At 43.1% G+C, this 18,727-nt stretch overlaps 1 protein-coding gene across 1 annotated transcript; it reads left to right on the forward strand.

The window, feature by feature from the left end:
* Window positions 1–394: 394 nt before the first annotated feature.
* On the forward strand, window positions 395–8,927 carry PPP1R15B (protein phosphatase 1 regulatory subunit 15B). The gene is made up of 2 exons (XM_083509009.1): window positions 395–2,132; window positions 6,119–8,927. The coding sequence occupies exons 1-2, from the start codon at window positions 867–869 to the stop codon at window positions 6,308–6,310; spliced, it is 1,458 nt and encodes a 485-aa protein (XP_083365135.1). The 5' UTR covers window positions 395–866; the 3' UTR covers window positions 6,311–8,927.
* Window positions 8,928–18,727: the final 9,800 nt, after the last annotated feature.

The raw sequence follows: 18,727 nt of genomic DNA on the forward strand, positions 1-18,727 counted from the left end.
ACAGAAGGCACCATCCTTGGATAATAAGTTTGCTATGAACATATGAGGCAGCCTCCCACGAGCTGTCGCCCTCCAGATATTTTGGACTACAACTTCCATCAGCCCCGGCCAGCATGGATGACGTTTAGGGAATGACATGGTTTGTAGTGCAGAAACATCTGGAGGGCCCCGGGTTGGAGAAGGCTGCTAAATAGTATGATTTCTGAGGTAAGTAACTGGGAGGTGTTTCCTCTTCCTCCTTGATCTTCATTTCTTTTGAATGGAACTTTGCTAATAAGCTGCACCTCAACAGCTATGAAGCGCCTTTAAAAAACAAAAACGTTGCTGAATGTTTCTATAACCCTCTAATAATTTAGAGGAGCAACCGGCTGATGCAATCGCCCGCCTGCGCCAGCGCTCAGTCACCAAAGTGCGCTCGCTCGCTCTCCCTCGAGGGAGGCGGAGCCACGAGTGTGCAGGGAACCAATCGCGAGCCGTCGACTGCTATCTAGCTTCCCCGGATGTTACTCGAAGCGCCACCCGGCCTTTAATCTTCCCTTTTCAGGTGACGAGAAGAGACGCTTCTTTCGCTTCCGCGCTTGCTGAGGGGGCTGCGTGTGCGCCTGCGCTCGGTAAAGGAGGGGTCTTCCCGCCCAGCGGCCTAACTGCTGCGCCCTTCTCTCGCCGCCATCTTGTTCCTCTCGCTTCAAACCAGCGACATCCAGCCCCGAAGCGGCCGCCGGTCTCCGCCGGGAAGGAACATGGCGTGGCCCAAGCCGGGGAGAAGCCACCGCCGCGTCCTCAGCCATCCCCGAAAGGCCTCCGGAGCGGCCGGGCGACGCGGGGCTGAAGCGCTGAGGTGAGCAGCCCTGGGCGCACCCGTCACCATGGAGCCGAGCAGGGAGCGGGAGCAGGCGGCCCCTCGCCTCGGCGCTCGCCCGACCGCCTTGCCGCCGCAGCCGGAGGCCGACGCCCCGTTCTCGCTGCTGCGGCTCTTCTCGCAGCTGCTGCAGCGCCTCGTGCCTGGCCAGGCCGCTCCGCTCTTCTGGCTCCAGTCGGAGGCCCACGCCACAGGGCTGCCGCCGCTGATCGCCGTCCAGCACCAGCTGCGCCTGGTCGCCTCCTCCTCCTCCTCCACCTACGTGCTCGGCGCGACAGACAAGGGCTCGCTGCCGGGCCCTCTCAGCGCTGCTTGGGAGGAGCTGCCCGAGACCCGCTCCGCGCTCTCCAAGCTCCCCGAGATCCTCCAGCAGGTGCATCTGCGCGGGAGCAAGGCCGGGCTCGGCGCGCAGGACCCCGACGGCGGCTACTATAGCTTGGAGGTAGAGGAGCAGCAGCGGGACTCCTGGGCCCCGAGAGACTCGTTGCCTGCGGATAGCCGTGAGGAGGAAGCTCGGGAGCACCCAGGCTCCGGGGATGCCTGCGGGCGTCCTGGTGCGGGGGATCCGTGCGGGGAGGACGGTCTTTCCGAGGCCCCTTCCGACTCGGACTCGGACATAGAGCAAGATATCCCTGCGGTGACTAGGCCTGCGTGTCCTAACAAACTGATCGATTACATCCTAGGGGGTGCTTGCAGCGGGGAGGAGAGCGATGGGGAGGAAGAAGGCTCGGGCGGTGAAGAGGATGAAGATGACGACGATGACGGGTTTGACAGCGAAGGCTCCCTTTCCGAATCCGATGCCGCCAGCCAGGATGGGGAAAACATTCACTTGTGGAACTCCTTTTGTAGCCTGGACCCTTACGATCCTCGGAATTTCACAGCAGCTGTTCGAACTGCTGGGAACACACCCGAGGAAGCGCCTCCTGTTGAGTCAGAGGAGGTGGAGGATACTTCCTCGTGGACTGAAAGTTCCTGGGAGGAAGATGAGTGGGAGTCCAGCAGCCTGGATGAATCGGAAAACTTGAAATTGTGGAACTCTTTCTGTAACGCTGAGGATCCTTACAACCCTTTCAACTTCAAGGCACAGTTTCAGACTGCAGAAAAGAAAGGGAAAAGTGGCTTGAAAGGACCGACAGGGACAGGCCTTGGACCCTCTCAGTGTAGCATCTTACTTAGCTGTCAGGTGCACCTGATCGGTAACAGAGACACTGAGGTTACGGAAAATGTGAAGCATGGTGTCCTTTCTAGAGGAAAGTGTAAGAAGAAGAAAAAGGTATGTTTTACATTGGTTTATTATGCAAGCAGGAGGTGCCATTTAAATATATATGTGTATCCTTCCCAATTGACCTGTGGAGTGGCTTACCACAGAGCTAAACATATGGCTGTAGGGGGTTGTACTAGATAACCCTCAGGGTCTCTTTCAGCTCTACAATACTATGATTCTATACCAAAGTAAGTTCTGGGAGGCCTATAACAGTAATAAAGAAACTGGCCTTCCATATGTTTTGGACTACAACTCTCATCAGCCCCAACCAGCTTGGCTAGAAGTCAGGGATGATGGAGTGGTAGTTGAATGACATCTGTAGAGGTGCAAGTTCCCCATTACTGAACTATGATCTAAATTACTAAAGTTATGGTGTCACACTGTGGTAATTCCTGGCATAGCTGACTTGTTCTTTCTACTTCTTTGAAATTATTGTTCCTAAAATAGTACACACTTTTTTTTGCCCAGGACTGAGCTTAAAATACAGTATCAAGTTGGGTATCACAAATTGGCTATCATGGGGCCAGGATAAATTTCCATAGAACTGCTTTGTAGATTAATTAATCCTGTGGCTGGAATAAGAATGTAAAATGCCTTGCAAGAATTTGTCTTTCTCTTCCACTTGCAGCACACATTGTGAAATCAAATTTGGGAGCACTGTATGTATTGGGGCATGGGATACACGTTATACCATGTTTCTTAGAAGAATGGAGATTTCCTCCAAAGCTAGCATTACACCAACAATGCAAGTTAGTAGTAAAATTACAAAGCTGCACATGAAGGGGTTAAATTTGTTTCAAAGTAATTTATGCTTGCTTGTCTTACTATTTCCACTTCTGTACTTGCCTTGCATTTCAGAACTTCCCTTCATTGCATTGTATCATATTGTAGATTCTGTAAGAATGGGGAGTTGACTCATGGGTGACAGGCTCCATGTGACTGGCAGGAGTTGTGCACCCTCTACTTTCAGTCACAATTCAGCCACTCTGTTTTATCCTAAACTCCATTCTCTCCTCGCCTTCCCTTGATAAATCCCATTGATTTATGTGAAACAAAGCTAGAAATGCTTTGAAGTAGTGCAAGTGTGGGCCTCCTTGTGCACCAGTCTGTTCTTTCAAGCCTCCAGTCTGTTTGGGCTAACAATGATTAGCTGCCATGGCTTTCTGAGGAATTTAATACAATTACTTGACCCATGCTTTGTTTGCTTAATGTTGTTCTGTCACCTAGCTTTCCTAGGAGAATGCTGTAGTGCAAAATTATTGTTAATCCTCTTGAATACTTAAACTTAGCACTGTTCAATGTAGAAACCTCAGAAAGAACTCTTCTGTGACACATTAGAATGCAGTATCCATCTGTGTAGTCATGTTTGAAACAGTCTGTTTTGCTGTAGTTATTTGTGCTGCTCAGCAAAATAGCTAGCAGGTGCATGTAATTGCAGCAGAATAAACACTTTCAGGGTCTTCAGAACTGACAAATATTGTGTGTTTTTAAATCAGGAAACTTACTCTATTTAGGAATGGGGCAAGTGGCCTTAAGCTAGGACAAGCTGGAACTTTCCATTCATTTAGTTGTGTTGCTATTTGTTTATGCGTTCCCCATGATGTATTACCTTAAAATTCATTGTACAGTTACAACAAAATCAGGATAATTATCACAAAACTTCTGTTGTTTACTTTATTTAAAAGGGAGTATTTATAATTAGATCAAAATTCTATTCTAGGCAATGGCTATAACTTTTAGTTTTTAATCCTTCTTTTTCTCCAAGTAGCTCAAGTGCATGGTTCCTCCTAATTTATATTATATTTCATTTATATTATCCTGTTGCACAGAGAGAGTGATCAACCCAGTCTTCCTAGGCCTAGTTTTGCAGCCTACACTTGTTTTTTTCAGACTCCTGTTATAAAGTGAGGGGGTTGGACTAGATGACCTCCTGGTCCCTTCCAACTTTACAAGCCTACGATTCTATGAAAATATAGGTAGACTATGCAATAACATGAGAATGATAAAGTGGTTAATAAGCTATTCTAAAATCTGCACAATTTAAGTAAAACTCTGACCCTGATGTGCTACTTGAGCTTTCGTTTGCATTAATGTCAGTGTTCTCCTGAGAGATTTATGTTGTGGGTGTCATAGGCTGCAATCCAAGCCCCCTTTGTGGCTGGCTTGGGTGGGTGAAGGATGTTGGACTGGGTGGAGACATCTCTTCAGCTAACCCTGCTGTCATGGCTACAGAGAGGGATTGAAGGGCTGTCACATGACAGCATTTGACTGATTTAGGTGTGAATGCAACACCTTGTCATAACAGCTTGTCTGTCCCTTCCACTTCGGTTCTGAGCCAAGGTTGGCATTGCCTTGCCCAGCTGAACTTTGATATTAAGGATTGCAATACAGTTAGGAACTAAGGGATGTTTAGCAAAAAATATGCATAATAATTCATGGTGTCTAGATATACATGGATTACCTTTCTGTTAACCAAACATAGAATTTCAGAAATCCCTGGAGTGGTGAAATTACACATTTTAACTCAACCTTCCCTGTAAATCGCTCACAGTGACTTCTCTCAAAACAAATTCAACCCCCTTGTGTATTTCTTTCTAGTGACACAGTAAACGAACAAGGATCTGTGTGCAATATATACCTTAATGTTACATGACCTGGTAATGGTGCCCTGGAGGATACCTTGGAATGATGTAAATGGCAAGAAAGCATAAAGCAGAGGCAGAAGCTGATGTAACTATCTAGGATTCTTGTGTCTCACTTTTTGAATGAAGATTATTATAAACTTTAAGGGACCTGATATTATAAAATATGTATGGGTGTGTATTACATGCTCTAATCTTGACAGATTAAGGAATTCAAGTATTAAATTCATAATTTCTAGCTGTAAAATTGCCTAACTAATAGTTGATTAAGACTGCTTAACAAGCAGTGTTTGCAGTGCTGTTTAAAGAGAAGGGGGAAAGGGCAAGCAGCCATGTTAGTCCTGAGAGAGAAATCCACAAGTAACACTAGGGTAATAATGTTATTAGGCCTAATTAAATGGTCACAGTAAAGTAAAAACCTTTCAGATTAATAAAAAATATTTATCAGAATGGGAAGGAAAAGACATTGCTTAGCAAGCTGAAAAAGCCCTAGTCTGCACAGCAGTTCATAATAATAGACTGATTCCTTTGATGTATCTTGGACAGCCATACACAGTGGTACCTCTGTTTAAGAACAGCCCTGTTTACAAACTATTTGGTATAAAAACTCCGTAAAACCGGAAGTAGTGTTCCTGTTAGTGAACTTTACCTCGGTTTACGAACAGAAGCTGAACGGTGGAAGGGCACTGGCGACGGGAGGTCTCATTAGGGAAAGTGCGCCTTGGTTTAAGAATGGCTTTGGTTTAAGAATGGACTTCTGAAACGGATTAAGTTTGTAAACTGAGGTACCACTGTAGTCGTAAATGTTTTTAATAAATGGTCTCTTCTGACACAGTTGATTCATACTGGCCTTGGAAGGAGACCAACATTTGAGATTGGTCCTGTGTGTTCATCTATAGTTCTGTGAGTGCATTTTTGTCAAGCTGGGGAAAGATTTCATAACACATCAGAATTTAAATGTGAGCTGTGCTGACTTCCATCATATGACGTCTGGAAACTCCCTTCATAACTATCTGCAAGTTGGGTAGGTGTGGCTTGGCCAAAATGGCTTTGTGGATCAAATGGAAAGGCCCGGCAAGCCTAATTAAAACAGCAGGCCAGCGGTTCAGTATTGTTCATGGCTGCTATCCATTGTGCCCCTTAACCCACAAGCACTGATCTCTTTAATACACATGAAAATGAATAAAATGTATTGCACAAATGTCACAGTTTAGTCCTCTCACCTAGGTGATAAATACTTGGTAACCGCGTATTTATGTTTTTCCTTTACTGTGCTTTAAAAACAAATGTAGAATTAAAATAGATGCTATTTAAATGCAAGTTGATTATTTGATCTAACTTTGTCTCATGTAGGTGACCTTCCTTGAAGAAGTTACTGAGTATTATGTGAGCAATGAGGAAGATCGGAAAGGACCCTGGGAAGAATTTGCACGTGATGGGTGCCGGTTCCATAAACGAATTCAAGAAACTGAGGCTGCTATTGGATATTGCTTAACAATGGAGCACAGGCAGCGAATATTTAATAGACTCCAGGAAATGTTGTGAAATTATGTTTTCTAGCACCTTAATAAAGTATAAAAATAAAAGGGTAATGCATTTTAATGACACATGAGCTTCTTATTAAAATGGCAGCTGCCTACATGATGTAAAAGTTGGGGGGCAGTAGTAATTTAATGCTGCATCTCAGTACTCTGCAACAGATAATGCTGTATGTGTATGGATGCAGGCTCCATTTGGTATCATCAGGCATGATTAGTGCATAACTGTTCCCTTCTAAAGCCAAGTGTATCTGCTTTGGCAGAAGCCAATCCAGAGATGCTTCTCTCTGCATGTGCAAAGAGTGCTCTCTCACATATAAGACAGACAAATGTATGAGTGTGGATTTTTTGCACTTTTTAAAAGGGAAAATATTTTGAAGTATATTTATTGGGTTTGGAACCCATCAATGCAGTTCTGATTTAAAGTTTGCATATTGCAGTCTATTCTTTTTTATTTAGAGCTTGTGTATAATAGAAATTGCAAATCTTATAATAGTACAGTGGTACCTCGGGTTGCAGACGCTTCAGGTTACGTGAATTCGGGTTGCGTACCACGCCGAACCTGGAAGTACCAGAACGGGTTACTTCCGGGTTTCGGCACTCACAAATGCACAAAAGCACTGAATCGCAACCCATGTGTGCGCAGACACAGCGCTGTGGGTTGCGAACGTGCCTCCCACACAGATCACGTTCGCAACCCGAGGTTCCACTGTATATCATTCTTGAATCAAACATTACCCATCCTATATGTATGTATGTCTCATGCAGTCTCTAATGCTCAAAAAGACAAGAATGATACATGTTTGTTACATCTTTAGTTTTAAAGTATTTGCCTGTTCCAAGTCATTTGCAAGAATCTGCCTCTCAAACTGTACCATACTTGTCTCTTATGATCAACAACCTGAATTTAGGCTGCTGAAAGAAGGTAACAGTAGTGTCACTCTTAAGAATGGATTGCTTAAATTCTAAGACAGTTCTGCTTATACTTCTTGGACAGTGCCCAGCTAACACATCCTGTTAGTGCAAGGAATTCTGCTTATATAATAGGATTCCCCCCCTCCTCCCCCACCTGCACCTAATGCCATCCCCAAATTACTCTGGAGGGTTGGGGGAACCCCTACAACAGATTTAGGGGGCAGTATCATTGGCACAAGTGGAAATTCTTACACTGATGGGACTGTGACATAGCATTCCTTTGGCTACAACCCCAATTCACACAGGCACCTATAATCAGCTGAGCACTGTGGAAAGAATAAAGCAAGATGTTAATTTGATTAGTGTCTGCACGTGAATGCACGTGAATACACAGATATATCTACACTCATAGTAAATAGGATTTATTCGTTAACAATTTGTAATTCCCATCAGCTATAATGTTTACAAAAAAACAGTATTAATGCAGTTGTTCACAATAGCATCATAACTGGTTGTAAGTCTAATTCAGCAGCTAATTCTTAATGCATTCATGTGATTTGGGATGCATCATGTTATGTAGCTATTGGTCAAAAATTCTGTTTGTGTTACCAAGAGTTGGATGCGTGTTTGCATTACAAACAATGACTTCATGGCCTAGATAAAATAGCTCAGAGTCCAGAGATTTTGGAGTAAAGCTCAGTATGCTACTCTTAATAGTGCAACTAAAAATAGTGCTCTGTTCCTTCTGATTTAAAGCCACACAAACATTAATTGGAACCATTTTGCCCTATTTATACCCTGAACTTTTTCAGTTGTAAATTCTAATTGGATAAGCAGTTCTCTTTACAAAAATAAATCAATACAATACACATGGAGGGAGGTGTTTCTGATACAGAGGTGTTTCTGATTTTTGATAGCTTTCATTCACAGTATGCTTTATTTTAGACAATGCTTATTTTGAAGTATTTTTTAAGCAGGTTGAGTTGTCAGCAATGGCCTGCTGTAGAATTTCATTAATCGATCTGGATCTGTGCTATGACTGCAATCCTGTATACATTTCCCTGGGACTAAGTAAAATCTGAACTCTGGATTAGGCTAAATGAGGAGGGGCAAGGGAATCTTTCTCTTTTAAGGGCTGCGTTCATTTGGAGGTAATATGAGAATAGATGCTAGCAATATGTGTAGCCTCCCCCTTTTCTCTAGCAAAGAGGCAGGATCATCTTTCTATAGATTAATGATTACACTGAAAATAGAAAATCTTCCCACTTTGATACTATTTTAATTACTGTTTTTTACTAGTCACCTGCAGAATACTGGGTAGAAAGGAGATTCTGGTTCTCAATTTGAAGCCATAAAAACAGGACAGCAGACTTCCTGAAATAGAATTAGTCCATTCTCTTTCTGTAGAAACATTTAATGGTGCTAAATGTGGCAATGAAGTATGTCTTTCAGCTTGTTTTTTTTCCTGAACAGCAAGTCATGAAAACCCACTACTTCTAAAACTTTAAATCAAAACCGTAATTGATCAGAATTTTATTTTTATATTGTTTTAGGAAGGCAAAGTTAATAGCCAGATAACCTTTCACTTTATACAGATTTAAGTGAATTTGATTGTATCTCATTGGGATTTTATATTTAAACTTATATTTCTGTATATAATAAAACAATTTCCAACTAATCTGTAAAAGTAATAAATACTTTGCAAGCTACTTTCCTGTTGTCTGGACTATTGATATATAGCTCCTGTAATGGAAGAATTGGGGCAACTGGTGGTTTCAGAGCTGTGCATTGCCTATGGAAAAACACTTATATACTATACAATATACTATATAAAAACTAGTATTTGGGAATCGGCACAACAGCTTATTTAGTATTAATAATGAGTGTGTTATTAAGTTTGGTTCCGTTCCCTCCCTCCCTCCCACCAATTGATTGGTTGTGTGGGACCTTCAGCTAGGCCTTGCTTTCCCTGTGCATATATCCCAACTGCCCAGATGGCTTTAACATGGATAAGTGGGATAAAAATGTGTCCTGTCCTCTATGACTGTCTTCCTAGACATGCCACTTTCAATACCATGTTGTTCACTTTTCTCCTCTCCACTAACCTGCCCATCTCTGATCATATCAAAGAAGAAGCAGTTCAGTCTCCTTGTGGCAGTCATGTTGTGAGCACTGCCTCTGAAGAGGTGGGGAAAACAATGAATCTGCTAGTTAAGCCAAATGAAATGCTACAAAATGTGCCTCTATAAGTCCTCTAGAAGGCACGTTAAACTTAGAACCAGTTTGGTACAGTGGTCCAAGAGTCAAGACTAGGAGCTGGGAGAGCAGGGTTCCAATTCCCACTCGGTCAGGAAGCTTCATGGGTGGCCTTGAGCCAGTCACTGCCTGTCAGCCTAACCTACCTCACCGGGATTATGAGGATAAAAGAAGGGGTGGGGTGGGGGTGATGCATGTACACCTTCTTGAGACTAGATGACCCTTGGGGTCCCTTCCAACTCGACAGTTCTATGATTCTATAATATAGAAGGAGCTTTAAATTGATCAAAGTAGCAGAACTGAGATCAGCAAAAAGTCTGAGGTTTAGGAAATTGTTTCTGTGTAGGAATGGGCTGATTTTGGAGTTCCTTCACACTGTGTGTGTGCATGTGTGTGTAATGTGTGAATTACACACTTGGATTTGTAGGAGCATATTTGTCATATCCAGAATAGGTTGGCGCTTCCTGCTGAGTGTACACTGATGGCAGACACAGGTTTGCTACGATGTAATAATAATAATAATAATAATAATAATAATAATAAATAATTTATACCCAGCCACTCTGGGCAGCTTCCAACAAAATATTAAAATACAATAGTGCGTCAAACATTAAAAGCTTACCTAAGCAGAACTGCCTTCAGATGTCTTCTAAAAGTCTGGTAGTTGTTTTTCTCTTTGACATCTGGTGGGAGGGCGTTCCACAGGGCAGGTGCCACTACTGAGAAGGCCCTCTGCCTGGTTCCCTGTAACTTGGCTTCTCTCAGTCAGAGAACCGTCAGAAGGCCCTCGGCGCTGGACCTCAATGTCCGGGCGGAATGATGGGGATGGAGACGCTCCTTTAGGTGTACTGGGCCAAGGCCGTTTAAGGCTTTAAAGGTCAGCACCAACACTTTGAATTGTGCTCAGAAACATACTGGGAGCCAATGTAGGTCTTTCAAGACCGGTGTTATGCGGTCTTGGCGGCCACCCCCGGTCACAAGTCTAGCTGCTGCATTCTGGATTAGTTGTACAGTAGTTGTAATGTGTGACATGGCCCAAGATGCTGAAAAACTGGAATGGCAGAATATGGGGACCAAGGAAGGGTTAATCCAATCTGTGTTCATCACAAGCCTTCATAAAGCATGATCTCAAGGGAATAAAAACACCATGCATACACAAAGCATTGTAAGGCTGAAAGCTAGATTCGGTGAGGTTTGTGTATCTAAGGGTGAAAATGACTCTGTCCACAAGGTGGCAATAGCCACCTTTTAGTTACAAAATCCAGTGCTGATGCTCTCCCTAGAGAGGTTCACCTGGCGCCTTTAGGTGTCAGGTGAAAATGTTCCTCTTCAGGAAGGCCTTTAGCTGGTTACCATCCAATACCCTTTTAAATGTGTTGTAGGAATGGGGAATTCTTGATTTGTTTTTGCTCTTATTTTTATTATTTATTCTGTGTTTTTTATATTGTATTTTTTTATGTTGTGAGCCACCCTGAAATCTACAGATGAAGAACAGTATACAAATTTAATAAATAAATAAAAAATCTTAAAAAGCAACCAAGTAGGTTCGAGATCCTAGGAGGGTATTATCAAACACTAAATATATATGAAAATACGAGTGCTCTAAAACTATCATCTTGCAATTCCTATGATGTTGCTGAGAAAGGCAGAAGCCAAAAGGTTTAACTAAACAATTGCAAATCTGTCTCCGTGTGGTCATTCACATATAAATATTCATGCCTTTTTAAAAACAAGCTGATTTTTATTGTTTTCCAATAAACATTAACATCAAATTTAGTTAACAACAGCAACATCAAACACTAAGAAGAGGAATGTTCAGTTCATTCATGAGCTCCAGAAATATTCCGACAACCATGGACGTAGCTTTGTGCATCAACATTTCCACACAGTGGTGGACTTTAAGTCATTAGGAACCATAATTCTGATGATGCCACAACATGTCTTGCTGGGAGCAGTGACTAAGTACTACGTATACCTTACCTACCAGCCAGAACACACAACATTAACCCATCGTCTCCTATGCTAACTTGGAGGTGGACTTTTTCACTGGTAGTACCAGGGTGGTGGAATGGTCTCACTGCTGAAATATGAGAAGTCCCATCAGAATTGACATTCTGCTGGCTCTGGAAGACACACCTGTTTAGACAAGCATTCCTCTGATTGCCTGACTTGAACCTCCTGTTTTAATTGCTGTTTTAACTTTTTAAATTGTTGTGTTGTTTAAACAGGGTTGTTATAATTGCATATTTTAGTCGTGCATGGCTATTTTTATGTTTTGATGAAATTGCTTCATTTGGCATTTTAAATTTTGTGTGCTCATATTTTTTTGTAACTGGCTTTATGCTTGAAAACTGCTTAGAAGCCTCCTTGACAGTTAAGTGATATATTAATTAACAAATAGCAACAGCACAGTCAGGCCCTGCAATATGATTGCATTTGCTCCAGCCCTTCAGAACTGTACAGAACCCTTGTACAGAACTGGTGCAGCAGAGAAAGTAACAGAATCAGTAGGTAACGCTTGTCACCTACTTATCTAAAACCTCTCCAGCTGCATCATCAAAGCCTTACAGCTGAACTCTTAAATGACCCTCCCTTTCACAGGTTTTGCTTAAAGACAAGCCCCTCCCTCCCCCATTTACTTGCACATGGGTCACTAACTGGAAATGCAAAACCAGGAACAAGCCCTGCAACTAACTACACCCCCTGCCTTTACTTGAGAAATACTACCACAGGACCTGCAGCATCAATAGCTCCTTAACTTCAACATCTTCTAGCATGTAAATTATGGTCTGTCCGCTCTGTACTTTCAAAAGAAGACTCTTGCTTGAAGCTACTGAGTTGGAAATCATCTGCTAATTTGACACTGAGGAACTTTGAACCCAAGAGATGTCCTATGAATTGTACCACTACGGAAACGATCCTCTTTCTTCAACGTGCTATGTCTGTTCATCACCAGCAGAGGGTGAGTCATAGCTATGTTGAATGGCTCTTCTCTCCACTCATTCTCTGTTTAGTAACATGGAATGCTTCTTGCCATCACAAATGAATGGTTGAGGCCAGTTAGCAAATCTTCCTCCTTCTCTTGGCATGGGGTGTGTGTGTGTGTGTGTGTGTGTGTGCATAAGATTAGACCTTTTGTGTTATTCTCTTCGTCACCTATTGCGGAAGCACCCTTTCAGTGGTTGACAAACAAGTCCAGTTAGCCACTTGCTGTCGTCATCTTCCAATTCAATCTGGTCCAGTCTCTTCTTCCTTCTAAGTGCTGGGCTGCACCAGTCTTATTGTTAAGAGAAACCTCACCCTGACACTTGCTCATTCTTGAGAACTCGCTCATTCTTCCTCACACCCTTGCCACAACCTAACCCTTTAAATAATGAAGAGCTTGCTCCACAACCTACATGCCATGAAAGTGAATAGGCCAGATATGAAAATGCCTTGTGCTCATGAGGAGCTGAGCAACATTTTAAGAAGGCATTGACTTGCATTGAGTCAGATAGGCTTGCCATATTTCAAAAAAGTAAAGTTGTTGAGCTTCTTTAAGGAAACTGGTGATTTTAAACATTTTGAGCTGTTTCCAATACTTTTTCCATTGCGGTGCCATACATCTGGGTTTTCCCTGGCATTTTGCCAGTTTGGCAAAATTCCCCTTGATGCCATTTTTACACCCCAAAATCAGGACATGTCAGGAATTTTCCTGACATATGGCAAGCCTAGAGTCACAGCTGATGTCAAATTACTAGAATAGGGCTCACTGATTTGGCATTCCACAGTGGTACAAGCAATGAAAAAGTCCACCTCCATGTTAGCATAGGAGCAGCAGCGGATTTTAAGCTTTCAAATTTCAGCTGCGCCCTGTAGAACACCAAAATTTGGTGCCCCAACCTCTCACCTTCCATTTTAAGTCATTGTTGCAGCTCCCCCACCCATGGTGCCCTCTCCTCTCAGTGCCCAGTGCAGGCGAACCAGTTGTGCTCCCGTAAATCCACTTCTGATAGGAGACATTGTGTATATTGTGTGTGGGTGTAACCGTCACTGATATGAGAATGTGGACTGATATGAACCACATAATTGCACAGTTCTCCTGCTGAAGTGGTCCAGATTCAGGTTGATAGTGAGCTTTCCAGGTAATGCATTTAGGTTGCTATTAATTACATTGATATCCAATTTGTTCTCTGAGTTACTCAACATAATGTACATTTTTATCTCCCACTGTTTTACACTCACAGCAACCCTGTTTGGTAGGTCAAGCGGAGGGCTTGTAACAGGCCCAAAGATACCCAGTGAGCTTCATGGCTGGGTCAGGGTTTGAACCTGGATCTCCCCAGTCCTGGTCTAACAGTCTAACCCCTTTGCCTCATGGCCTCTCTGGACCTCTCCACATCAGTGCGACTAAACTGCTTAAACAAGTGAGATGAGATTTTTAAAAACCAAAAGCAACAAAATAGATATGTTTTTGTCCTTGCATTTCTATATGAGTTGAAATATAACAGCACACACAAAGAATGTGTCAAAGTCCTTCACCATCCAATGTGTTGTTTACTCAGTACCGCCTCTTTAGTGTTGATATTGGATTAGATTAGGACACAGCTTCAGGGTGCATAATAAACATTAACCCTCCCCACTGATTCATCCTTGCGAATGCCCCTCTAGTTCCCCCCACTTTCAGCCAGGTTTCAGTGGTAAACTCAAGAGGACTTGGGGGCAGAAGTCCAAGACCCCACTCAGTAGAGGGTACTTAACCACACAGCAGGGCTGGTTTGTCATGTTTTGAAGTATGTGAAGTATTATGTGTTACAGTTTAAAGAGCCCACCCGCAAGACCACTAAGTTCAGTGGCTACCTACTGCACCACTACTATGGCTCGCCTGGTTTATAAGCTTATCTGTTGGAAACCTCCTTCCTTAGAGGTTTTTAAGCAGAGGTTGGATGGCCATCTGCCATGGATGCTTTAGCTGAGATTCCTGCATCGCAGGAGACTGGATTAGATGACCCTTTGGTCCCTTCCAACTCAAAGATTCTGCGATCCTATGAAAACAGTAACAAAATAAATGAATAGAGGAGCATGGTGGGATTTATCAGAGAGACACATTAATCCCACTGTTCCATTCACTACTTCTCTTCTGCAAATTCCCTCAGGTCCCCACTATTATGTTACAAGGAAAACATGGTGTTTTGATCCTTAGGTTTGCTTCAGAACAGGCAGTTCCACCATCAGGGCTTAAGGGCTACAATTGGAACACATCATGGCAGTTATCTCGTGCCTTTTAAACACACTTTTGTTGCACGCATGCTGTATTTTTTACATATGCATATTATAAATTCAACATAAAGCATGAAGCATCTTAGGGGTCTTGAAAAGGCCTTGTATCACTCAGCACTGGCCTTTCTTTGTCAGGGTGGAGTGGGAAGAAGCAGCTCTCTTGATTTAATACTGGAATAGACACACCGTGACAGCCAAGCCTCAAGAGCCACCTGGTTCTGACTGGTGTATTCTTACTGGCAAAATTCTGCCTGTGCAAAGCCTTAGCCCTCCAGATGGCCAGTAAGAATTCAGAGTGCTTTCCATTGTTGTTGTTGTTTAGTCATTTAGTCCTGTCCGACTCTTCGTGACCCCACGGACCAGAGCACGCCAGGCACTCCTGTCTTCCACTGCCTCCTGCAGCTTGGTCAAACTTGCAATTGAACAATTGCAATTGACAGCCTTGCTGTGGTCTAAACCACTGAGCCTCTTGGGCTTGCTGATCAGAAAGTTGGCGGTTTGAATTCCCACGACAGGATGAGCTCCTGTTGCTCGATCCCTGCTCCTGCCAACCTAGCAGTTCGAAAGCATGCAAAAAGTGCAAGTATATAAATAGGTACCGCTCCGGTGGGAAGGTAAACTGTGTTTCCATGCGCTGCTCTGGTTTCGGTGTTCCGTTGTGCCAGAAGCGGCTTAGTCATGCTGGCCACATGACCCGGAAAAACTGTCTGCAGACAAATGCCGGCTCCCTCGGCCTGTAAAGCGAGATGAGCGCCATAACCCCAGAGTCATCTGTAACTGGACATAACTGTCAGGGGTCTTTTACCTTTACCTCTTATTGCTGGCATAGTTGTGTAGGCAAAATGGGCATTGTGTGCATGCAGCATCATAGAGTCGTCACTCGGGCACGGTGCCATTCTGAAGATTTCATTACCCCGCCACTGCTCTTACTCACTCTCTCTTTGCAAATAACCTCAACTAGTTAAGGAAGTTACTCAAAGGAGCAAAACTCATCTGAAAGCATTTGCATAGCCAGCCTTGTAGAAAATGAAGCTTTGCTTTTGAAAATGTGTTTTTTGTTTTAAAGAGGTTGCTTTAAAAAAAGAAAGAAGCAGAATAGGATCAGGATGGATTATGAGATGATCCCTTGTACTGCTGATGTTGCAGAACCACTTATGAATTGCAGCTAAGCTAAAACAAGAAGGGGGGAATCTGTTCCAAAGGCAGCGTAGCTGCAGTATTACTGGGTTTTGTTCTCTGTTTCTTGTATCTTTAAAAACATCACAGCAATTTAATTTGGCAAATGTTGTCATGAAAGTTCATTCTTAAACCAGAATCACAAACCAACAGTTTTGCTCTTATGGAGAAATGGTGCTAATATTGCCCCCCCACCCCCAGCAACCTGGTATGCTAGGCTGAGAGTGTGGGGTGATTGTGTTCTGATTTATAGTTATTCTAGAAGCAACAGTTGGACACCCAGATTTTGACAGCAGTCATTAGCTGCTAATGATCTAGAATGTGTAATGTGTGCGTGTTAGTTAATTGTATGTCTAGCATGTCTTAAGCAGAAACATCCATAAGGCAGTTTAGAAAGAAAAAGCCCCCCCCCCAACCATGTTAGAGTTAGTAATTAAAGAGAATTGTAGAGCAGACCAAATTGCAAAAACTGGTTTGTGAATAGGCATCTAGCCAACTTTAAAGAAACCCATCCAAAAGTGACAGTGTATGCCCAGTGTTAGAGGGATATTGGGGAGTTCTGAAATTTATAGTCTACCACTCATACAGAAAGGGACATGCTTCCCCTCTGATTAAAATTAAGGATGTGCTAAAGAGGGGGAAGGGTTAGCATATAATAGTATAACTGGAAGGGACCACAAGGGTCATCTAGTTCAATCCCCTGTAATGCAAGAATCTTTTGCCAAATATGGGGTTCAAACCCAGAACCCTGAGATTAAGAGTCTCATGTTTTACCAACTGAGCTATCCCAGCCAAAGGAATCCATGGAGCTAATATCCTGTTCCAAAATACGATACTTAAAAAAATAATAGAGCTATTATGTACTCATCCATTAATCCTGACAATCACTTAGAACCTGTAGCAACTGGACATTTGAGTTTCCATTGGATAGGGGTTGAACCTAAAGCTCCACTGGTACAAGCTAAGCCTTGTTAATGCACTAAATAGATGTGGGGACTTGGGGTAGTTCCTATGGAGCTTGCCATAGGGCTTAGTCACGTCCATGATACTACGTCAGTAACATTGTATGTAGACAGATGTTGGCAGGACTGGTTCTTAGTTTGGGTTATATGTCATCATGACTCATCATCTTTCTTTATTATCCTCGGTTCTATGAAACTGTGTACAGTTTTGAATGTGGGAATTTGTAAACCGTCAGTTAATGGACTCATGCAAAAGAGTGGTGTCCAAGATTTGGTACCCAAGTGGTACCATTAGGAAGAACTTCCTGACAGTAAGAGCTGTTCGACAGTGGAATTTGCTGCCAAGGAGTGTGGTGGAGTCTCCTTCTTTGGAGGTCTTTAAGCAGAGGCTTGACAACCATATGTCAGGAGTGCTCTGATGGTGTTTCCTGCTTGGCAGTGGGTTGGACTCGATGGCCCTTGTGGTCTCTTCCAACTCTATGATTCTATGATTCTATGATTCTATGGTATCTTTATTTCCACTGGGAAATGGGGCAACTGAGATTTGATACGTATTCCTGGCCAGAAGCATCTGATATGATGGGGTGTTGCTGCTGCTGTGTTAACTGCTCCTTAGCTGGATCTTGCAGGGGCAGGGCAGTGGTGAGGTCACAGTTGTAGAGGTACACTGATAGAGACACTCCAGTGCGTCTGGCGGTGTGCCTACCCCATCCCAATAAACAGCAGCAATGTTTTGGTTTTTTTATTGGGTTTTATAAACAAGAATAATGTTATACAAATAAGTATACCAAGTTTTCTCATGTCATTTGTATATCACAAAAATAGCATAATAAATGTGGAAAATATCTACAACATATGTTTCATTATTAGAGGTCAATGTATAAGTTCTTGGTTTATGAAGTGGAAGAAGAAGAAGAAGAAGAAGAAGAAGAAGAAGAAGAAGAAGAGGAGGAGGAGGAAGAGGAAGAGGAAGAAAAGAGGGGGAGTGGGATGGGGTGGTTATGCTTCTATTAGTCTACTTAGAGTGTGTGAGGGGTTGTGTCAGCGTTACTTATATGGGTTCTCTTACTATTCACTTGTTGTATTTCCTTGGTGGTGAGAGAGGTTGGGTGTGGCTTAGGGTGTGGTTGGTTGTCTTTGGTTGGCTGTAGTGAGATTTGTTTTTGTGTGTGAGCGGGGTGTGAGTGTGTATTTTTGAATCAGCTTAGCCAGATTGATTTGTATGCTGTCGGGGGATTTAACAGCAGCAATGTTGATGCCAGGAGGATGGGTCTTAAGCCATGCTCCCTCCCCAACTCTAAGTACTGCTCATGGCCATTAGGCACAAGCATCTAGAGCAGGAGTAGTCAACCTTTTTATACCTACCGCCCACTAATGCATCTTTCCTGATGGTAAAATTTCCTTACTGCCCACACGTGCTCAATGGAAGGAGAATTCAACTTGTGCCATAGAACCCCCTACCGCCCACCTAGAATCCTGAAATGCCCACTAGTGGGCGTTAGGGACCAGGTTGACTACTCCTGATCTAGAGTAACTCATTTATTCTTCTAGAAGCCTGCCAACAGTAGCAGTACAGGCAGAAACTGAACTAGTGATGTTCTTACCCCATTGCTACACCTCCATACTGGAAAAAATGCCCCTTGCTAGTCTGCTCTGTGTGTTGCGCAGCTATTAAATGGAAAGAAACCATGTTGCGGCCGGGGGGGGGGGGAGTGTTCTTTTCTGAATTCTGGTAACTCTGGTAAAACATGCTTTAAAAATGTTTAAGGTTCTGTGGTAATCTGTAATGGTACTTAATTGCAAACGTAGTTTAGCATGCATTTCTAAATGCATTTTTTAAATGATGTGTTCAGGTG

Source organism: Podarcis liolepis (genome assembly GCF_965112155.1).
Source record: "Podarcis liolepis genome assembly, chromosome: 6".
NCBI classification, from domain to species: domain Eukaryota; kingdom Metazoa; phylum Chordata; class Lepidosauria; order Squamata; family Lacertidae; genus Podarcis; species Podarcis liolepis.

Excerpts from the sequence above, each read along its gene's own strand:
- PPP1R15B (XM_083509009.1), top strand. The coding sequence starts at position 867 with ATGGAGCCGAGCAGGGAGCGGGAGCAGGCGGCCCCTCGCCTCGGCGCT. Across the intron at positions 2,133-6,118 it reads AGTGTAAGAAGAAGAAAAAG|GTGACCTTCCTTGAAGAAGT; the intron begins GTATGTTTTACA and ends TGTCTCATGTAG.